The 23,375-nt window shown below is 40.3% G+C and overlaps 2 protein-coding genes across 3 annotated transcripts; both read left to right on the forward strand.

The window, feature by feature from the left end:
* The first annotated feature begins 11,900 nt into the window (after positions 1-11,900).
* Positions 11,901-13,539, forward strand: LOC113271637 (factor of DNA methylation 1-like). Of its 2 annotated transcripts, none has more exons than XM_026521528.1 (3): positions 11,901-12,496; positions 12,588-13,074; positions 13,162-13,539. In XM_026521528.1, exons 2-3 carry the CDS (start codon positions 12,886-12,888, stop codon positions 13,309-13,311), a joined length of 339 nt encoding a protein of 112 aa, XP_026377313.1. In that variant the 5' UTR covers positions 11,901-12,496; positions 12,588-12,885; the 3' UTR covers positions 13,312-13,539. The 2 variants fall into 2 exon arrangements, with proteins under 2 accessions (XP_026377313.1, XP_026377314.1); XM_026521529.1 differs by having other exon boundaries at positions 11,901-12,270; positions 12,862-13,074.
* Positions 13,540-13,668: 129 nt separating this feature from the next.
* Positions 13,669-17,502, forward strand: LOC113273323 (glucose-6-phosphate 1-dehydrogenase, chloroplastic-like). The gene is made up of 7 exons (XM_026523064.1): positions 13,669-13,675; positions 13,761-13,828; positions 14,643-14,696; positions 15,169-15,220; positions 15,593-15,774; positions 15,857-16,086; positions 16,787-17,502. Exons 1-7 carry the CDS (start codon positions 13,669-13,671, stop codon positions 16,920-16,922), a joined length of 729 nt encoding a protein of 242 aa, XP_026378849.1. The 3' UTR covers positions 16,923-17,502.
* The last annotated feature ends 5,873 nt before the right edge of the window (positions 17,503-23,375 follow it).

Consider the following 23,375-nt stretch of genomic DNA (forward strand, 5'->3'; position numbering starts at 1 on the left):
GGTTGGTGCGGGTTGTGATGGTGTTGATGGGGGAAATAATGCCGCGGTGGCCGAGGGAGGTGTTACTGCGGAAATGTCTGCTCCTGCTGGTGATAACCCTGGTGATCCGGAATTTATCGGAGGAGGTGAGGCTGCGGAAACTCTCCCCACCATTTCTCAAGGGTTCTCCTTTGACAAGATATATTCCGCAAGGGAACTCTTTGATGATGCCCTCGGTTTTCCCGAAGATTTTTCTTTACTTTCCCTCAATGATAATTGGGACGTGCTCGGGGATTTTGGTAAGGAAAATGTTGTTGTTCAGAATGAGGGCGCGGATGATCCTATTGCGCGTGGTGGTGCTGAGACTTGTGCTGATGGGGAGATGACAGCAAAGGGGAAGTCTGTGGTTGACTCACCTTCCGAGGATTTCCCTCACTCGCTGATGTTTGAGGGTGAGGATTCCATAATGGATTGGCTCAAGAAAAAGAGTCTGCTATTTGTTTCCCATCCTGTCCCGGTGGTTGCTGGCGAGAAAGATTCCGATGCTTATACTCGTCGGATGATGGAGCTATCTTCCGAGGCGCGTGTTGCCGAGTTGTGGGGGAAAAGCTTGAGTGTTCCAGAGGCTACCCTCGTAGCGGACCCTCCATCTTCTGTTGCTAAAATGATGGCCATAGCCGATGGGTACCAATATGGTTTTCCCCAGCAGCGTGTCTTGGAGGTAAGTCCTCGTACATATCTCTTCGTGACACTCGAATCCTTCGGTGTAATAATGTTTGCCGTTTGATGTATAGATGATGAGGAGTGAGCATTGTAACCATGTGCTGTATCAATTCTTTAAAGCGAAATCTTTGAAGCTGGAGGCTAAGCTTCGTCACAGGGAAAAGGCATTATCTGCGGCTTAGGTGGAGATAGAAGAACTGAAGAATAGCCTTAAAGAGAAAGAAAGGCTGGGTGAGGCGGAGGCTGGTCTTTGTTCAGAGCTTGCCACCATTCGTGCTGAGTTAGACCAAACTCGCGGCAAAGTTTCAGCTTTCACAGGTTTAGTTCTTCTCCATCTTTTATCCCTCGTAATTTCTTTCTACTACTTTGTTGTTATGTCTGAGTCTCCCCACCCTATCTTCAGTGGGTGGAGTCCCCGAGCTGATATGGCTTCGGAATGAAAGTGCACGGCAAAAATCTCGTATCAAAGAGTTGGTCGAAAAAATTAAGAGCGAAGCCAAGAAGTGGGACGCTCGGGCTGAGGGATGGCGCGCAAGGCATGTTCAGATGGTTGATATGCAGAATCTGTATAACCATGACCGTATTTTGTTCAATGGTACGCTGCTGTGGACACGTGAGAATCTGCGGGAATCCCGTGAGCGTACTTCGTTGTTAGAGGCTAGAATACATCTTCTGGAAGAGGAATTACGAAAGGCTCGCTCCCTTCCTTTTCCGGGAATTAAGGAGAGTATGTTGTGTCTTACCAGAGAAAGGGACGATGCGAAAGCCGAGGTTGGGGCTCTCAGCAAAGCCCTTGCTGCGTCTCGCGCTGAAATAGCCCGCCAGGCTGAGTCTGAGAGAAATCTCTAAGTATGTACGTACAGACTTAGCAAAGGGGTAACAGAGATAAACAACGAAGTCAACCACCTTCGTCACATGGATTCGATGAAGCAGGTAAAATTAGATGCAAGTCAACTTACTCTCACCAACCTTCAACTAGATTATAAGAAATTATCCGAGGAATATGACTATCTTGATGAAGCGCGAGACGTGGTTGTTAATGAGTATGAAGAGGCTTCGGCTTGTGTCGAAGGTATAACCTCATTTCGTCGAGTGTGATTGTGTCTTTTCTGTGCTAACTCCCTTATGTTGTCTTTTTCAGAGCTCGAGGGACAACTCCGCGCTGCAAATGAAAAATTTGAAAAGGCTCAATCTTCCTTAGCGCAGCAGGAAGGACAGACTAATTATTTTAAGAGTCTGGCGGCATCCCGCGAGGAGGCCGTTGGTGCTGCTTCTAAAGAAGTGAATCGTCTATCCTCGTTGTTATCTCAAGCCCACCAGCGAACGACAGTTATTATGCATAAGGCTCGGTGTCAATTGGCGGAGGAGACAAACAAGATGCTGGAGAAGATTGAGCTTGGCCTTAAGACCGAGCATGGCCTCGTCAAGAGCTATCCACGTCGTCCTGTACCTGCCTCCTTGCCTGGCTCCTCGGGACCCTCTTCTGGTGGGAGCGTCCCTTCAACTCTTCGGAACAACCCTGCTGATGGGGCGACATCTTCCAAGTAGAAACCACGACATTAGCCTTCAGTTAGATTTTGCTAGTATTTTGTAAAAAGAATGTGTTTGATGTGTTTTTTCTTTTTTTTTCCTTGAATTGGCCTTGCCGCTTTTTGTAACCAACCTTTATGAAATGAATCCTTCTTTTGGTATACCTGCAGTATCAGTTTGTTTTTTATTTTAAGCATTGTGAGGAAGGACATTAAAAACAAAATAAGAATGTTTTAAGTGTTTGGGTGCGATACCGAAGGGAGGTACCTTCGTGATCGTCTTGAGACCTGTCACCCTGCTGGCGAACCCTGGGCCAGAGGATTCCCAGACGGTGGGGGCCGAGGCAACGTTCTAGGATATGGGGTTAAAATATTTACATACACCCATTCCGTCGACCCGTTGCCTTAAAATTGGTTGGGTATCTCTTTCTGCTGGGTGCATTCCCCCTGGTATCACACTCATGGACACTGATGGGGGAGCCCTGAGAGATTGTAGATTAACTACTTTCCCCAATATTGTTGATAAGTTTTGTTTACTTGAAGGTTTCAGAAAGCTTGTTTGATTGATAGGTTGAGGCCTGCTACTCCTCGTCCAGAGATAGAAACATGTAAAGCGGTTACGCTGCCTTCTTCTTCTGGTATTCTTCACGCGGATGCAAAGTTGCGTTGCTCCTATGGGTAGTACGGTTTGAGCCACTTAGCATTCCAAGGATGCCGGAGGACCTCGCCTTTCAGATTGCGAAGATAGTAGGAACCGTTTCCCGTAATGTCGTGTATTATAAAAGGTCCTCCCCATGTAGGTTCTAACTTTCCCCATTTCTTTTCTCGTTGATACCGTGGGATTGTTCTTAGCACATACTGCCCCTCTACAAAATTTCGAAGCTTTACCTTTTTGTTGTACTCCCTTGCTAGTCTTCGTTGATAGTTTTCCATCTTCTGTAATGCTGCTTCCCTTCTTCCTTCCAGGTCGTCCAATCTCTCTAACATCATGTCTGTTGTGAGATTTTTCTCTCATGCCTTGGTCTTTGTGGTTGGCATGAGGATCTCAGTTGGTATGACTGCTTCAGCTCCATAAGTGAGGAGAAACGGGGATTCCCCAGTGGCAGATCTTCGTGTTGTCCTGTATGCCTATAACACATTGTGCAGCTGTTCACACCATCTCCCCTTATGTTCGTCTAATTTTTTTTTGAGGATAAGGGCGAGGGTCTTGTTAGTGGCTTCCGCTTGTCCGTTGCTTTGAGGGTATATGGGGGTGGATTTGTTCTTCCTTATTTTGAAAGTATCGAAGAGCATGTCTATATTTTCCCCCTGTAATTTCTTACCATTATCGGACACGATTTCCGCTGGTATGCCGAACCTGCGAATGATGTTCTGGAATATGAAAGTAAACACATCCACGTCTCTGATCCTGTCTAAGGCTTTAGCTTCCACCCATTTACTGAAGTAGTCCGTGGCTACTATCAAAAATCGTCTTTTCCCTGATCCTTATATGAAAGGCCCGACGATATCTATGCCCCATTTTGCAAATGGCCACGGGATATCTACAGAATTTAACGTTGTTGCTGGAGCGTGTATCTTTTTGGCGAAACGCTGACATTCTTCACATCTTCGGGACATTCTTGCCGCATCCTGTATCATTGTGGGCCAGTAATATCCTTGCATTTTTGCTTTGTCGGCTAGTGATCTCATGCCGCTATGATTCCCTGCGTCACCATAATGGATGTCGTTTAGAATTCGATGCCCCTATTTTCTGGACAAGCAACGTAGTAACAGTCCGAGGAAGGATTTCTTGTACAGGACCCCATCCCGAAGATCATATCTTCCTACTTTGGAGAGTATTTTCCTGGCTTGTTTATGATCCGCGGGTAAGGTTCCCTCTTCGAGAAACGCATGGATCACCATTCTCCAATCATCTTCGTTGCTGAAATCTTCGTCTTGATTTGCTCTTGACAGGATATCTTCTTCGTCAAAATCGTTATGGATGTCTTCTCCTACCTGGTCTTCGATATTTTCTTCCACTGTATCTTGATTGGTAGCGAAGGAGAATTGCGATACAATTGAAGGCTCGTATACCCTTGTTATTTTAATAGCTTCGACGCTTTTGTCCTTTAGCATGGATGATATATATGCTAGGGCATCCGCGTGCCTGAGATCCCTTCTGCATAAGTGCCGGAACTTGATGTTCGGAATTTGTGATGCCAATGTTTGGACCAAGGCCATGTAAGCTGAGAGGGTGTCGTCGTACACATTGTACTCGAGCCCTATTTGCCGTATGACAAGCTGCGAATCACTTGTCAGTCTTACATCGGTTACCCCCATCTCTATTATTAAGTGGAGGGCGTGTACGACTGCCTCGTATTCGACGATGTTGTAAGTATGCTCTTTGAATTCTAACCTGAGTGACTGTACGATCCTTTCTCCAGTTGGGGTGGTGATGACAATGCCTATTCCTGCTCCTTCCTTATTTTTGTAACCATCGACGAAGACTTCCCATTGTCTTTGACTCGCAGGTTCGAGGATATCCATTGGATCCTTGCTTTCTTCCTCGGCTTCTGGTATTCCCTTAATCTCTTCGTCGTTGTCCAGGGGAAGGTCTGCTAAGAAATCCGCCAAAACTTGGGATTTTTGGGAATTGTTTAATTTCATGAATGATGTTGAATTGGTCCAGGTGGGTATTCCACTTGGATATTCTGCCTACTTTTCCCGCGCTTTTGAGGACTGCTTCCAGTGGTGCTTTGCATGGGACGCGGATGAAGTGAGTTAGGAAATAGGTTCTCAGCTGTTGAGTAGCCCATACCAATGCCAGGATAAGTTGTTCGATCTTCGTGTAGTTCCTTTCCGGAGAATTGAGGGTCTTACTGACATAATAGATAGGCTGTTCTATCTTCGTATTGGTTTTGACCAACACTGCGCTAACTGCGTCTTCTGTCGCTGCTATGTACAATGCCAAAACCTCATCAGGATCAGGCTTCTACAGGATTGGAATTGAAGCCAGGTGTTATTTGATTTTTTGGAAGGCTTCTTCGCATTCTGCGGTCCATTCAAACTTACTCCCTTTTTTGAGAATATTGAAAAAAATGTTTGCATTTGTTCGAGGATCGGGCAATAAATCTGCCCAAGGCTGCTATGGACCCATTGAGATTCTGCACTTCTTTTAAATTCTTCGGGGATGGCATTTATACTATGGCCTGAATCTTTGCTGGGTCTACCTCAATGCCCCTTTTTGTTACCAAATATCTGAGGAATTTCCCTGAGGTGACACCGAAAGTGCATTTCTCTGGATTTACTTTCATGTGATGTTTCCTCATTGCTTCGAAGATATCTCTCAGGTCCTAGTGGTGATCTTTGCGCAGCTTACTTTTGACGAGCATGTCATCAAAGTAGACTTCTAAGGTACTACCAATCCATGGCCTGAAGATAGCATCGACCATTCTTTGGTACGTTGCCCCTGTGTTTCGAAGTCCAAAGGGCATTCTAGAGTAGCAATAAAGGCCATGTGGGGTGTAGAATGTTGTGTGTAGTTGATCTTCTTCTGTCAGGGCTACTTGGTTGTAGCCAGAATATCCATCCATGAATGACAACTCTTCGTATCCTTCTACTGCTTCAACCAGCTGATCTATGCTTGGCAGGGGATAGCTGTCCTTTGGACATGCCTTGTTGAGGTTAGTAAAATCGATGCATATCCTAACCCCTCCATTTTTCTTAGGAACGACGACCATGTTGGAGATCCATGTAGGGTACTTGACTTCCTTGATGAACCCTGCTTCTAGTAGTTTCCGAAGTTCTTTTTCCACTGCCTTATGATACTCCGGTGCAACTTTTCTTATTTTCTGCCTGAAAGGTGGCGTGCCTGGTTTGATGCGCAGCTCGTGTTGGATTATTTTCGGGTCAATCCCCGGCATATCTCCTAGCTTCCAGGCGAATACATCCGCGTATTCTTTAAGTAATTTGGTTAAGGGATCTTCTCTTCCTTTGTCCATTATGGTCCCTACTTTGATCATCTTCGGGTTTTCTTCCGTTCCTATGTTGATTTATTTTACGGGCTCTACTAGTGTGAACACCGGCTTCGGATCCCCGAGGACTGGGACGTTCTTTGATTGCTATTTGGTATGTTTCTGTCCTTCGTTGGCTGCTGAAGTACCCGTTTCTGTGTTTAGGACATTATCATCCTTTGTCAAACCCCTCCCTGTGGTTTCCTTGAGGAACAGGTCTATGGCATTTTCATTCGCGGCTTCTTTATTTTTAATTCTTCGGGTTTTTCGCTGCTCTTCTTGTTCGTTGTTGATACAATCCTGAGTGGTTTGGCACTCTCTTGCAGAGACCCGATCTCCCTTGATTTCCATCACTCCCTCAGGTGTAGGGAATCTGAGATATTGGTAGTAAATTGCCGCCACTCCGTTGAGTTTATGTAACCACTTTCGTCCAATAATGGCGTTGTAGGGGGATGGGGCGTCAACCACGCTGAATCGTGTTTCTACTTTCATGGGTCCGGCGTTAACCTGCAACACGATGTCTCCCAATGGCTTCGTGGGTGCTCCATTGAATCCGTAGATGGTGTAATAAGAGGTCATTAGCTGTTCTTCATGGAGCTTCATTCGTTTGAATGCGTCGTAGAATAGAACGTTTACTGAGCTTCCCCCGTCTATGAGGATCTTTTTGAGGTTACATCCAGCCACTGGTAGTGTTAGGACCAAGGGATCGTTATGATCTTCCATATCTTCTTCGATATCTTCAGCATCGAAGATAATAGGTGAGTCCATCCACTCTTCGTGCTCGTCCACCTCTACACCATCAATCTTATATAATTCGCAGTGGTCCTCGAACTGCTTCCGTAGCCTCTTTCCTATCTGTGCTGTAAGTGAGGGACCTGCGGCTTCAGAACACGAGATGGTGTTGATTGTGCGGTTCCCCTCTGGAAGTTGGACTGGCTTGGTCCGTTTGGATCTATCCTCGGCGACCTCCTTTCGTATGTAATGTTGGAGTTTGCCAGCATCAATCAGTTTTTGGATCATTATTTTGAGGTTTTTACATTTCTCGGTCTGGTGTCCATTGAAGCAGTGATATTCACAGTAATCTTTAGACTTCTCGGTTCTTGGGGGATGTTTTCCCTTAGACCACGGCCACTCCAAATTTTCCCTTCCTTTGATCTCTCGCAATATCCGAGCATAGCTAGCATTGAGCTTCGTGTAAACTTGATCTTCGAATTTTCGATCGTCTTTTCGTCGTTCATCCCTTCGTTCCTTCCTATCTTCGTGAGGCCGTTCCACTGAGCTATTCCTTTTGGCCCCATTGGTTTGTTCTGCGGAATTGGTACGGTGAGACCTCTGCGGGTATGCCCTCGTGTTTTCACGCTGGATTTCTTCAAGACGAGCGTGTTTTTCAATAATTATTCGAAGATCTCCTTCTGTCTTAGGCACGCTTCCATGAATCTCAACAAATAGTGGACTCATTCGGTCTAATCCCCACTTGTAGCAGTTGATACTTACCACTGGGTCCACACTTCATATGGCTTGGCATATCTTGTGCCATCTGTTAGTGTGTTCCCTCGTGTTTTCCTTGTAGCCAATTGCCAGCGAAAAGAGCTTATCCATTCCGGTGTTAACAGCCTTGTTGTACATGTAAGTTCTTAAGAACTTTTCTGCGAGTTGATCGTAGGAGTGAATGGAGTCAGGCGACAAATTATCAAACCAAAACAATGACGATCCCTTCAGGCTTGATGGGAAGTATCTACAGAGTACGGCGTCGTTCTGACTCCATCTGGCTAAGACACGGTTATAATACCGAATATGTGCAGCGGGATCACTGGATCCGTCATAGCATTCGAAGGTCGGGACAGGGCACTTCAGCGGAATAGGGGTGTTGGCCAGGCGATGAGTTAGGGGCGTGGAGTTAGCCTCACTCATGACCTCTTCTAACCTTCCCCCGCCTTGTCTAGTTTTTAACTGCCTGATCTCAGTCATCATTTCATCACGCATCTCTTCCATCTCGCGGTGGTGCCCTACGCTCTTCTGCTCGTGATAGTCTGACTCTCCGTCATTATAATCCGGGTCGGATGCGCTACTTCCCCTAGCCGCGTCTTCATTAGCTGCTACGATGACTCTTCGGTCTCGATTAGGTTCTGGTGCCTTTGAATTTGCTTCATCAAGTTGTTGGATGGTCTTCGTGCTTAGGGCAATCCGGTCTTTTAAATCTTGATTTTCTCTGGCCAGCAAAGCTATGACATCTGCGTAAACCTGCTGGCTCTTCTTCAATTCTTCAAGCTCAGCCATCAATCGATGTGATTGGTTTGACCCCTGATTTGGAGTCTCAGCTCGTGCTACTACGGCCATGGTGCCGCCTTCTTCTACGGTTTGCACTAAAGGTGGTAGAGGTTCAGCTTCGATTGTTGGCATTTCCAAATCAGGATGAGTGCCCATCTGCGGTGTTAGAGCCGCCGGCACAGTTTGATTCTGATCGTTTGTTGATGGCATTCCGAAGGTTGGCGGGTGCGCGGGTTGATGTGTTCTGGATTCATCCACCCTTTCTTTTGGTTGATGAAATTGATTCGTAGCAAAAGTTTTGCTGGTTTCTGCAGCCTTCGGGGCTGCCGCAGCCGTACTGTACTTTGTCGCCGCTGCTCTGAGAGTCGCGGCTGCAACGGAGTTAGCGTTCATAGGCGAAGTGATTTCCGCAGTATCCTTCCTCTGACTAGTCATTTTGGCTTTGTCTTATTTCTGTTTGCTTCGGGTGATGACCGGGGTTGTCCTTGGTGCTTCCTTTGACGAGGCTTTGGATTTTCCTGCTTCCCGTGTCTTTTCCATCGTGGGTCCTTTTGTTGCTTTCTTTCTGCACAAGGGAATTTCAAACAGCGAGAAACATAAATGTCCATGCGGATCGGGTTAGTTTGCGAAATACCTTACTCCAAGATGGGGAAAAACTGCCCGAGGGCCACAGAGAAAACTTTTAGGGAGGCTCATTTGATTAAAACATATGAGTTAAAATACATGGGTTAAGGTCTTATAAAAAGTGCGGATTCATTGAAAATACGTGAAAACACGTGAAGATCCCTTGGAAGATGCATGTAGATCCTTTGAAAATGTACGAAAACCCACCGAAAAGACAGGTCCGTACGAGATCTAAAAAATGTAAATCCATGGATCTAAGCAATAAATCTTTTAACCAGTTTAAACTGCTTCGATAGATACTGCCGGAGCTATCGAAGATAATGGGTGTGTTTTTGAATATAGTAAAGTTAACAAAAGATAAATACTGCTAGAGCTAATGAAACAGAGCAATCATATGCTAGTTTAAGATGAAATCACAGGATAAGATAAATCTTTTACCGGGACGAAGTCCCTGTTTCTAGCGCCAAATTGTGAACACGTAAATCACGAAGGCATCTATATGTTCACAAACAATGTTCGCATTCTATACACATGCTCGCACTGATGAGACAATTGCATTGATTCCTTGGCTCAAAACTTTCGGGTTTATCATAGCCTCATCTAATATCATCACCAGAGGCGTTCACATAGAGGAGGATAAAGAAAACGAAGTATAAAAGTAAAACTCGTGGAGTATGAAATGAATGTAAAGTGCTGAAATGTAAATAAGACTGGGATTTACGTGGTTCAGCACTAAGGCCTACATCCACGGGGTTGTCGTTTTCACTATGCATTTGATGATTATAGAGGTAGTCGAATGACTTTGGAGTTTACATAGGTTTGCGAATTGTAAAAGGTAAACTTACACTCACAATTCTCTCTCGACTTCTCTCTCTCTACCTCCTCTTTTTCCGATCCCCCCTCTCTTGGTGGAGAGGGGGTATTTATAGGGTTAGAGTGTGGGACCCGTTTCTGAGGGCCGTTGGAGCCTTATCTTCTTGTTCTTTGTGTCCATCACGCAGAGGTCTTCGTTCATTGCTTGATCATGCAGAGTCATCCTCGTTCGTTCCACGGGTTGATCGACACGTACACTGCTCAAAGTGTTTAATGCGGGTAGTTGAGACGCATGCTCGTGTCAGACAAGTGTTTTCTGCCCCTGTCACGTCCATGTCAGTCAACCTTCTCTTCACCGTTGATCTTGGCTTCTTTTGGGGATGAGATAAAGTAACTCTTCGGGAGTTATTTTGTGCTCCGCAGTACACCGTGCTTTTGTTACATCTTTTAACTTCTGCCCTTGGATTTGTTCGGGCAAAGATCCGACGTCGACGGGATGGGCTTCTTGGTTGTGGGCGTGTGTCATCATGTTTTGATGACTTGGTCCGCATGCTCTCCACGTGTCTTCATACATACACGTGTTTGATGATGAAATATGTACACACAGAAACAACAAATTTATTTGCTTGTTATGCTTTCATTTTGATAGTTATAGAAATAATCTTAACATGTGAGTCAGTTTAACTATACAATATAAGGATATCCCTAGATATATTAGTCAAGCTTATTGGAGTCTTTTTGTTCTATAAAATAAATAAAATTCAAACAACATCGTTTTGCACTAAGCTGAAACGAATTGCACTGTGTCGCGGGTATGATATTCTGCCGAATATCTCGACCGAGATGAACTGATCCAAGTTAGGCGAAATTAGGAAATTTACTGTGAAATACTTGACACCTAAACTGTGATATGCTAATATCAATACAGTACTCCATGATTATTTCCGCAACGAGGAAAAAAAGAACACCCTTTACATTACGAATATTTATTTTAATATAATAAACAAGACCCAGTTCTCAAATCTCATAGCAACGAATAATGATTTTACATTTGTTTGATCTCGATAAATTCCATCACCTTTTGGATCCATGTTTTTTTTTTCCAGTTTAATAAGAATCACCAGAATTCCATCAGAACTTGAATGTTTTTGAAGATTTAAGGAACCACAAGATTACAATTTTCGGTACAAACAAAGAAATTGACAATCCATATATTGAATTAAAAGAACAATTGTGTACTAGTTGAAGGAGAGAAAATCAAAAATTGAGAAAAGTAAAAATTTAAGAAATAAGATTTTGGCATGGGAAGAGGGGTAGATAAGAGGAACACACTAGTTTTCGATAAAAATTTTAGGGCGAGAAAGTTTTGAAGATGGATAGTGATTTGATTTTTTCCGTGGACTACTTGTTTTTATAGAAGATGAACGTCGATTATAGATGGGCTACTTGGTGGTGTCTGAAAAAATGGAATTATTAGAGACGATCAAATCAAATGTGTGAAAAGTGTTTGTTACAAAAATTAAAGGGATAAACTTGGAAGCTTGCTAGATCTCTCCGATATAAAGTTGTACTAGTGTCCCGCTCCCAGCCAAGACAAACAAAAATCAGATATTGACTACGTTGGTAGGAATAATAATGCAAAGTAGGAATAATAAAGCAAGGTATGAAATCATATTAGTTTAAGAATCGAATCATATGTTGAATCGTGAAGAGAAGATTCATATCAGTTTTTGAATGGTATATTTTCTTATAAAAATAATAAACAAGGCGAAAAGCTCAACAAAAATTACATAAACTTTCGAAGTCTTTTAGTACATTAGAAGCAAATACACTACCAATCACAAAACGAAGAATGGCTCTGGGATGTTGAGTCGACTAGCAGGGTTTAAATGTGTCGACTCCTAGGGTTTAGAAACTAAACTATGCTTGTGAAATTCTGAGTCGACTCGTAGGGCTTAAAAACTATGCCCGTGACGAGGGTTTTTTTCTTTTTCTGAAAAATCAGTTGAGTCGACTCGTAGGGTAATAACCTTTCTTTCCCTTGTAATCTCAGATCACTTCTACTTCAGTTCTACGAAGATCATCAAGAGTTTTCGTGTGATCTAGTATCACTTGCCACTATGAATTTAACTCACCAACCTTTTTTATTTATCCCTTTTTCTTCTTCTTCTTCTTCTCCTCCTCATGAGCATAAAATTATCAATTATCAGCATCTTCTTCTTCTCCTCCCCTCCTCTCTGAGCATCTCTACCCTAATACTTGTCTTGTAATGGAGAATCTGAAAATAAAAAGGCGGAACAAAACTGCAGATGAAGTTAGGATCTTAATGCTAGCATTTAGAGGTACATTATTTCTGCTTTTCATTTTAATTCTTAATGTCTTGTTTGTTCAGAGAATCCACTGTTGGATTGGCATAAAAAGAACGGTCTGCTGCAAAGTCGTTTGGATAAGCTCAGTTGGACACAGATACAATCATGGTGGAGTAGCTACACCAAAACGAGACAAATTAGAAGAAGTACGGATTCGGTTGTGTCGTTATCGGGCCATGGACACTTCAGACATCCTAGGGTAGAAAATCTTTTGCAGAGATGTTTTATTTCTGAATTTCAACATTATATTTTGCGTCACGGCAACTTTCTTAATTTACTCAAAAATACAGGTTCCTCTGTTGAATTCACAACAAGAAGCAGCTTTTGACCCCGAAATTGAGCGTTTGAAAGTGAAATTGAAGGAAACTGAAGATAAATTGCAAGATACAAGGGAAGAATTACAAAATACCAAATGTCAGCTGAAAGATATGGAAGCTGAATTTGAGTTTCTTAGTAATACCAACACTGCTCTGCTGACCGTGGAGCGTGAATGCAATGCTGAGCTACAGGAGCTGTTTTCCTTTTGTCAAATGATGATTTATTATTATCGCTTCTGCCTTGTAGGAATTGGAAGCACTACCACCTGCTATGTTTGGAATTGGGGTAAAGAGAATGGGTGCTCTTGAAAGCCAGCTGTTCGTTGAAGCATTTGAAAGGAAGTATGGACCAGGTCGGTATGATGATCAAGCTGCAATGATGTGCTCCAGGTGGGAGGGATACCTCAAAGATCCAAATTGGCATCCCTATACATATATCGAAGAGGGAAATAGCAGACGGGTACAAATTTATCATTGCTTGTTATATTGAATAAGAATCAGCAGCGTGTTTTTTTAACAGTTTAGCTTCTTTCTTGTGCTAATGCAGGTAGTTCCGAACGAAAATGACAAAAGATTGAGGATGCTGAGGAGAGTTTATGGTAGGAAGCTTTACAATGCCGTATCCACGGCCCTCATGCAGATCCACGAGTATAATCCCAGTGGGGGGGTACCCTATTGCGGAATTGTGGAACTTTAAGGACAACCGAAAAGCTACTTTGGCTGAAGCTTCCGATGTCATTGTGAAGCTATTGAAAAGAGCTAGAAGACGACTAAGAGATTTGCATAGATAGATTACCAACAAATTGGAATTTTTACCACTGTTTTTATTGTGATGAATGGGGTATCTTAGATCTATAATTATTGTTTGGTAAATGGAACTTCTGAACTAATGGGTTGTTTTTATATGAAATTGGGTTTGTCGGTATAATTCTTATTATTAGTTCTTCATAGCAGTGTTCTTGCCCCATTACATAAGCTTTATGGTTAGCCCATGAGAGTATGCATTTTAAAGATAAACTATGTTATCTGATATCATTGTGGTCCATTGAAAACGATGCAATGTTAGTGCAAGATTTTAGCTGAAAACTGGATTTTTTTTATCGTGTTCTGTTAATCACATTATATTGCCAGGTTTCTATATTTCAGATATGCAGCAGATACCTGCACTCAAGGCAGAGATTGAGAATATGAAACAGAAAATCTCAACGTGCAAGGTATTATTCAACTTATTATAAACGGTGCAGTATAGTATTTACTATTTATTTGTTGTTCTTTGATCAAGTAGTGTGTTTTGATGTTCAAATGTCATTTTGTTGCTTATGCATGTGTGGGTATGCAATTCAATATGAGAAGAAAGAACACACGTGGAACTCTGAGCATGTCCAGGCAATGGAGAAGAACTTGATCGCAATGGCTCACGAGGTAGAAAGCTGAGAGAGGAGATGCTGATGCTGAAAAGAGAGCATGAGCTTCTGCCGTTGTTGGTAATGCAGACCGGTCTCCATATCAAGCTTAAGAATATCTTAAAATATCTGACCTAATTTGATGATTGTATCTATTGTAGTATGCTTCAGATTGAAGTGTTAAGGGACGCAATCTCCCAGATCAATACAGAAGCTACAAGCCTACAACCAAAGTGTTTGTGTGATGAGACATTAGAACATTAAGGTTGTTCTGGAGAATATGGCCCTCAAAAGCACAAGCGCTTCAGTGATTAACTTGAAGTAGCCACATTTCCCCTGCCCTTGGATGAAAGTCTGCATGCTTGCTGATGCCCAGTATGTTGAGGAGGTGAGCTTGTAATATATACTTGTATATTTCGGTAATGGTATAACTGGTGTGGGTGAACCTTTGTTTAACTTTGTTCCTGTGTTGTATCAGTACAGTTTTATCCCATGTTATGGGAGGAGTTTAGAGCTAGAAATTTTGTATAGGGAACAACCTCTTCTCGATTAACATTGGGTGTTCTGTCATACGTATCCGTTATGCTCACCTGGTCCTTGAACCATAACCAGTGGTATAATGTAGTGTGACTCGGAGAACAATTTCAAGGAGCTAGACAAGAAGCTGAAGCAGCATGAGGTAATGAGATGGCGTTTTATTGTTCCGATGTTTGAGTTTAATAAATGATTAACTGGCCGCCGAATCTTGGAAGTATCTAAGTGTTTGGTCCTACTACTGTCTCCTTGCTCTTTGGTAAGAATGCTTTAAATGCATATTAAGTGACATAAGTTTTATGGGCATGTATGTTTAAATTTGTACACCCAATGGCTATGCCAGAGTAATGAGAGTATAAGACTAATTTGTTAGGAGTTTAAACTTGCAACTTTGTTGTTGGTTGTTTAATATAGGTGTTATTCTTTTGTCTTGAAATTCGTAGCTACGTGCTCCGGTTTCTAAATTACTGAGGGAAAATTTTAGTGTGTTAATATGGCATCTTTTCATTTTACATGGAGAAAGAATGAGTGAATTGCTATAGCTTGACACTATTTTTATTTTTCGTCTGTGGTGTGTTCTAGTTTCGTAATTTGACATTGATAAATTGGTTATTCAGGGTGGAAGGGTTTCAAACCGTGTTTTCTATCTACCGATCCCTCCAAATATATGTATAAATGCTGTAAAGTCTACAAGCTGCTCAGCATTGTTGAGAAGCCCTTCAGCCGAGACTCTGAATCCTCCGCTGCTTTAACAAGAGGCTTAAAGGAGTACTTAGTGCAGGATCAAATTTTCAGGTTGGGGCAAGCCAGACTTGAATTATTTTTTTTTCCTCTTTCACAAGGAATTTGATCTCTAACTTGTGATCTATGGCGTTTTGTTTGCAGAATTGACCACTACTTGGGGAAGGAACCAGTGGAAAACCTTTCTGTTCTTCGTTTCTCCAATCTTATCTTTGAACCTTTATGGCCAAAGACAATACATAAGGAATGTTCAATTTATCTTCTCAGAAGACTTCAGTACTGAAGGACGAGGAGGGTAAGCTGAGCTTTTGAAATGGCTTGAATTGGGTTATGTTCTGTTCAATGCATCTGTCTTGTTCAGGTACTTCTACAGTTATGGTATTATAAGAGACATTATGCAGAGCCATCTGCTTCAAATACTAGCCCTTTCCGCCATGGAGACTCCTGTCAGTTTGGATGCTGAAGACATCAGAAATGGAAAGGTACCAATTCACATTAACCTTTGCTTTTACAATATGGAACATTTTGTACTCGCTTGCTGCTAACTTGCCTGGTATATATTAGGTAAAAGTTCTACGCCCAATGAGGCCTTTGCAACTTGACAACGTGGTGGTTGGACAGTATAAGAGTTGCACTAAAGGGGGGATTAACTATCCAGGCTACACAGATGACGAGACAGTACCTAAAAATAGCATAACCCCAGCATTTGCAGCAGCTGCACTCTTTATAGATAATGCCAGATGGGATGGAGTTCCCTTTTTAATGAAAGCTAGGAAAGCCTTACACACTAGAAGGTAACTTCCAAACCTTGATGAACCTAATGTGCCAATTCTTGATCCCTAAAAGTGACATTTTAGGGATCAAGAATCACTACATCAGTTAAACAGCAGGTGCGAATATGGATGAATGCAGGCTATGTTGTAAAAGGCGTGCGCCTTTGGCGCTTAAGCCCTAAAGGCCCACTAGGCGTAGGACTAGCACCTAGCAAATAAAAGGCGCCAAAGCGAGACGACATGACCAAAAAATTTATCTTTTAGTTTTTTCAGGGCGCCTACGGCGCCTAGGGAGCGCTTAAGCCCTAGGCCAGGCCAGGCAATGGGTTTGGCGCCTCGCCTCGCCTAGCGCCTTTTACAACATAGAATGCAGGTGGAGATTACTCTCTATTAAAGATGGGGGCAAGCCTTCTTTGGACCATTTGGAAGACTAGAAATAACATGATATTTAATAATGGCAAAATCAATTTCCGGAGTATGTTAAGAGAGGCCCTGTACTGGTTAAAGAATGAAGTTAAACCAATGATTTTGATAGAAAGGCTCTTCCTCACAATCGCTCTTTCTGATGCTGCGGAACCATGACAATTAGGATCTCAAGATGCAGCTACACCTATGATGCAAGGAATCATGGACTTACATCACGATATCTTTCTTTGTGCATCAAGTTCAAAGAATATCTCAATCTATAATGTAGAAATGATAGTAGCTGGTTGTTTTATAGGTTTCGTTCTATTCAGTTTAACTTCAACAATACAGAGTCTGAAGTGGTTGTCCTTCCCACCGAACAAGATTTATTGGATTCTGAATCCACTGTTTGGATACCTCCTCCAATAAACAAGTACAAAAGTAAATTTTGATGGAGCTGCAGGTCCAAAATGCTTTGCCTGTGCGGCTATTGCGAGAGATTCAAACTCCGGATTTCAAGGGTGCCAGACTAGAGAATTTGAGTTTTCCACTTCTATTGAGGCTGAAGCTCACGGCGCCCTCTTGGGAATTGATATGGCAATGAACAGAGGGCTGCAAGGGAGACTCACTCATTGTTATCAACATTCTCAAGTTCAAGAATGCTGCAATCCCCTGGCACATCAAAGATACAATCTCAAGGCTTAGGAACTGCCTGCCATTTTTCTGCTCCATCGAATTCAACTTCATCAACAGAGATGCCAATATAGTGGCTCACACTTTAGCAGCTTATGCTATTTCTAACCACGATTCTAATCAGTGGATTAGTACCCCTCCTCCTTGTATCACTCATCTGTTGGATGAGCCTTCTGTGTCTTTGTAGTTTTTTGTTTTTTTTTCTGTTTCTTTCCTTTCAAAAAGAAAAAGAACGAAAAGAGAATGCTCTACATGGGTGGGAATGGTAGGAAATTTGTTTAGCCTTTCTCTCTCTCTTTTGTAGCAGGTCCAACAAAGGGTACTTGCTTGGATGATATGACATGAAAACATTTTTATTAAAGTTAGAAACTCCTTGTTTCTATTGTAAGACAACTTTGAATGCATCTTGAAAATGACACAAGTTTTGTGGGCATGTACATTTGCTTTTGTACCACGCGTTGGAGTGATGAAATTTAGTTGTTGATTGTTACTCTAGCGAGAATTAGAGTATGCGACTAATTTGGCACGAGTTATAAATTTAAACTTAACTGTTAGTTGTTTAATCAAGGTGTTAGTCTTTTGTCCGTAGGAGATGAGACATACCCGGAAACGGTTTAACCTGATAGATTGTTCCTGGAACGAAATTTTGATATGGCATGTCTCCTGTTTACATGATAATGACACAAGGAATGTCCAATTTATTTTATCAGTAGACTTTGGTACTCAAAAGAGATAGTCCCATGAAATATGAAATATTTCTCGCATATGAAATATTGAATGCATATTTTAGTCTTTTTCTCATTAAGAAAGATATCGCTAAAAAACCTAATGGACATTCAATCAGATGGTTGCCTTAAAAACTGGAGTATTTGGCGCTACTATTTGTAAAAAGCTAGCTTCCATTGACTTGAAACCTTTGCAGAGTATATTTGGTTATGATATGCTTCTTTCCAGCTTCAGTCTCGCAGTAATGATTTCTATTTGAGCCAATGTAATGATCCCATTTTAAATTCATCCCCTGTCTACTATATAGATATCATAAGGTGGCATAACTCTCTGGGCAGCAGTTGGAATCGTTCGTGAGAACTCAAGCCTTACGGTAGAATCGTAGAAATGCTGAAAAAAATATCGTTTGACTTGATCAATGATATATGATTAAAATATTTACATGGTTGAAATTAAGAGTGGCTTTTTTGTATATGTGATAGGTGTAGGTTTAAGTGAGAGTGAAATTATTTTCGACGCATACGACATCCATTAATTTGCTTATTTATTTTAGGGGTACAACTAGTTGATGCTATGTTCCCATGGGTTTCGTAGTATGTATTGCTTGTTCATTAAAACTTTTTGTTAGCAAGTAGAACTTTAACATTTTAGTAATACAATTGATTCACCTATGGTACGTAGACCCACTTGATAATTTCATTCCCGGGTTGCCTATGCTAGTGAGAATGTCATTGTATGGTATCCTCATATGGAACATGCATCCAAGGGAATGGTTAAAAAATCTCCAAGAGAAGTTCCCTGACCTAAAGGCATTGATGTCTCATCCAAAGCCCGGTGTTCGAAAAATCATGCTTATAGAAGTACAATAATACGTATGTCAAAATTTCAAATTATGTTGGAAGGAAACGGTAGAATTTAAAATTATGTTGGAAGGAAACCGAAGAGAATGGAATTACATGGATTACAATTTACGTAAATGATGTTTGGAATTTGGGTCGGTAGTGATCATGGTCAATATACGTTAAATGATGGAATTAAAGTCAACGACGATCAAGGTGAACCGGATTATCCATCCAATATTGCTTGGAGTAATGATTACCCTCACAAAATCAATTTTTTTATTTGGCTTCTTTCTCATGATTGAGTAATGACGGCGGATAAACTTTTACGAAGAGGTATGGATGTTTCTAGTGTATGTCGTTTTTGTGAGGAAGACGATGAATCAAGTATGCATTTGTTTTATGGTTGTTGGAGAATCCGGAGAATATGAGACTATTTTGTTGAAGGGTGTCAATTTGGATGGTCATATGACCTTAATGTCATTACATCTATGAAGACTTGGAAGTTTAATTGGGGACACGAAAGACTTAGTCGAATATGGAATAACATCCCGGTTGCTATATGGTGGTGTATATGGAAAGAGCGAAATGCAAGAACCTTCGAAAACAAAAAGAAAACTTTGGCAAGCCTCATTAGAGAGATCAAATTTCAAGCGTTTTTTTGGGCCGAATCAAATACAAAAATGTTGGGGCTTACGGCAAATATGGTGATTTCTCTAATGGGATTCATTATACCGGCCTCCGTCATAATTTTTTTTGTGGTTTTTATTTAGGTAGCCGAATTCCCTTTCGGATCCCATTTTTTTGTTCGGTTGTAATCATTGGGTTAAGGTACCCCTTTAAGTGCCTTTTTCCAATGAAATTGTTTTTTGACCGATCATAAAAGAAAATGGATTACAATTTACGGTGATTTTTTAGTTTCTCATAGAAGAAAAACAACGACATAAATGTAGTGTTCTAAGGCATTATGTGTTTCGACAAAGGTAACGTAGTAGGGAATGCAATCGCTGGGGTCTCATGATTACTCTTACAGGTATTTTGTAAAAGGGTCGTAACTTTATTGTCTAATTAGGGTCTGGGTCGTAGAAGATCCCTTGATGCATAAGGGTCAGTTGACTAACTTTGACCGCTTGATTAGTTTACTAAGGTACCCTTGTGAACTAAGTAAATGTCATCAAAATCCGAATCCACCAAAATAATTTAGGGAAAATTAGGCTCAGGCCCCACCCATGGGTAACCCATAATATGAGGCCCTTAATTAAAAGAAGTTTAAATCTAGGCCCCGAATTATTAAAAGACCTTGATACCCTTATGCATATTTTCAAGCCCGTAATTAAATATAATTTAAATCTAGGCCCAAAATTATTAAATTTAGGCCCGAAATTATTAAAGTACAGTGTGAATGTGTAAACAGAAGTTACACATGCATATGGCATGTGTATCCAGAAGTTACACATCCTTATGACATGTGTAATGCAAAGTTACACTTGTATATATATGCAAAAAATAGACATCAAAAAGAAAATATAAAAAAATACATGTATTACTTTAATATTCGTTTACAACAATTTTTTAGCATGTGTAACTAGAATTTATACACACATCTGTCTAGTGTAATCGAGAGTTACATATGCGTCTATCTAGTGTCATTGAGAGTTACACATGCATCTGACTTGTGTATTCAGCGTTAACTCCAGTTCCAGCGAGACCAATACCACAAATAGCAAACCATGATTGCGGTTCCTGTCTTCGTTGAACACAAAAATAGTTTCAGTGTATATAGAACATATAATAGTTTCTCAGATTCTATAGAACCTTACATATAATATTTCATGAAAAATGAATCAACTTTCTGTTAATAAAATTACCAAAAATAAGAATAACACTTTTTGCATGTGCATTTAGCATCTGTAACTAAGAGTTACACATGCATCTGGCTAGTGTAACTGGAAGTTACACATGCATATAGCATGTGTAACTAGGAATTACACATACATATGACTTATGTAATCAGCAAATACTGAGCCTAATTGTGTACCTCTGGCAAAAAAATTCATCAAAGCATCAAAACTAACAAGCTTCAAAGACATCAGTGTCAACTAATGTAGTAGTCACCATTCACATTCTAAGATATGCTTTTCCCGTGTAAGCAAGTAACATTGCAAAAAATTATGTAGCAGAAACAATGTATGCAAATTAGAGGTCTTCAGATACCATCTATTCAGCTACCGAAGACGCAACACAATACAAAGAATTCAACAAATATATCCACTAATTATTACTCCTACCCTAGCACATTTACATTTTGCTTATTTTGTTTAATGTTTCAAAAACTAAATGAAATGTATAATAAGGCACAAGACCGACCTTTTAGCATTTCTTACAAGCAACTGCACTGTTTAAGGTAGATACTCCATAAGCCAACACATGAACTGTCCCAAAAAAACGCCTGCAGCATAAAGTGTACAACAAAGCCTCAATCAGTATTGAAATACATAATCCCCAGACATTGCAATAACATAACTAACCATCCTCACTTCAAGTAAACACTCGAAATACTTGTTCATCCTCTAAAGTATACAACCACCATTTAATAACATTTAACCACGAAAAACTCAAATATTTTCCTCAACATAAACAATCGATGGGTCACAAGTTCATGTTCAAATTAGCTTTTCAATAATCATAAATCAGGAGAAAAAACAAAAATGCAAAGCAAAGATGAAAAACACTTGAAAAGTAGTAAATAACCTCTTGTTTAATAAAGAACAAAAAGTAAAAAAAACTTGAAATAAAATTTCACCTCAATGTCTTCACAGTATACTTCCAACAACACGAGCATCGAAGCTCAGCACTGCTTGCATCTCATACACACACTGCTTGAAATAAAGTTTCACCTCAACGTCTTCACATCTCATATGCACATCTTGTGTAAACTGTAGTTACATATATACAATGCTTGTGTAAACTGCAGTTACATATATACAATGCTTGTGTAAACTGCAGTTACACATCTTGTGTAAACTGCGTTCTATCATGTGTATATATAAGTTACACATCTAATTAGCATGTGTAACTAGTAGCTACACATCCATTTAACTTGTGTAAATAAAAGTTACATATCTAATTAGCATGTGTAACTAATAGTTACACACCCAAAAAAGATCAGATAACTTACAACAAATAAACATTTCTCTTCCTAATACAAAGTTCAAATGAATACATCTAATACAAAGTTACATATCTAATTAGCATGTGTAAGTAAAAGTTACACATCTAATTATCATGTGTAACTAGAAATTACACATCTATTTAGCTTGTGTAACTAGTAGTTACACATCTGGAAGTTACATACCCTTATTGCCTCCTAGCACCATAACTTGTTTATCTGGCTCCAACAAGGCCACTACAGCAAAACCACATACTATCTCTAACCTGTAAACAGAATAAAACATATTCATCAATCTTCCAAATGGAAATCAAAACATGCAACACACAATGCACATCTGAACCCTTGGCGACATAATATCCATCAAAACTTAACTGCAAAAAGTATATAACAAAGGCATATCCTCACCTCAAGAGTGGCTACAGAGTTACAGACTCAACAAAGTAGATTCAACACTCAACAATACAACAAAATCACCAGTTACATATGCATTTCTCTGCTGTAACTAAGAGTTACACATGTATTCTCCTAATGTAACTAAGAGTTACACATATCAAACCTAAACCTGAAGTGTGAGGAAAAAAAGCTCGTCTGCAATACTTCATGTATGATTTCAGGTTCAAGCTTCCATTCAATCAACTTCAAATCATTAACTCAAAAACTCAGTTTCACAATCAAACCATGAATCACATGATGCAAAATGACAGTAAGTAGCATTGTTGTAGTAATTTCAACCATAATTGAAAACCAACAGTCTTTGACCTCATAGGAAAACATCATTCTCCTAAATAAATCTATACACACCTGATTTATAAAATTGAATCCACACATTCCTTAATTTTTCTCCAATCCAACTGAAAATCACCTAATCTAAATGAACAAAACAAAATTAAATGATCAAAAACAGATCAAGATTGGTTTTCATAGGAAATCAAATTTGCGATAAAACTGAATCAAAATTGAAATAGAGAACGGAATTAAAATTGAATCTAGAAATTACAAATATTAAAAACAACTAAAAATCAAAATGTGCCTTGATTCTGTTGTTGTTCTTCCGAAACAGTGATGATTCTTCTTGATTTCCGAAATTAAAAGAAACGACAACTTCAAATCAGAAAACCTTACATGGAGTAGATTTGAAACAACAAACTATAATCAATTGAGAGTTCGTACATAGATGATCAGTTGTTAAATAAATTGGAATCGAATCATTCAGATCTACAAATTGATTAATTTTTCAAATCAACTGAAAAATCTTAAATCATTCAGATCTATAAATTTGAATCAATACCTTTCACATCTTCGAATCAACTGAAAAATCCAGACGCGGATCACATCTATTAAGTTCAATCGATTATTTGATTGAACATCATCGTCATCATCGTCAAAGATCCATAAACATCATCTTCTTCTTCGTAAAACAGAGGTATTCGAACTAAGTTTAACAAATCCATAAACATCATCAACAGAATCTCCAG

This window comes from Papaver somniferum, chromosome 4, assembly GCF_003573695.1.
Source record: "Papaver somniferum cultivar HN1 chromosome 4, ASM357369v1, whole genome shotgun sequence".
NCBI lineage: Eukaryota > Viridiplantae > Streptophyta > Magnoliopsida > Ranunculales > Papaveraceae > Papaver > Papaver somniferum.

Coding starts and splice junctions, on each gene's coding strand:
- LOC113273323 (XM_026523064.1), top strand. Junction 15,221..15,592: donor ACCGATCCCTCCAAATATAT/GTATAAATGCTG, acceptor GAGGAGGGTAAG/CTGAGCTTTTGAAATGGCTT. Junction 16,087..16,786: donor AAAGCCTTACACACTAGAAG/GTAACTTCCAAA, acceptor GTTGTTTTATAG/GTTTCGTTCTATTCAGTTTA.
- LOC113271637 (XM_026521528.1), top strand. CDS start 12,886: ATGTTTGGAATTGGGGTAAAGAGAATGGGTGCTCTTGAAAGCCAGCTG. Junction 13,075..13,161: donor AAGAGGGAAATAGCAGACGG/GTACAAATTTAT, acceptor GTGCTAATGCAG/GTAGTTCCGAACGAAAATGA.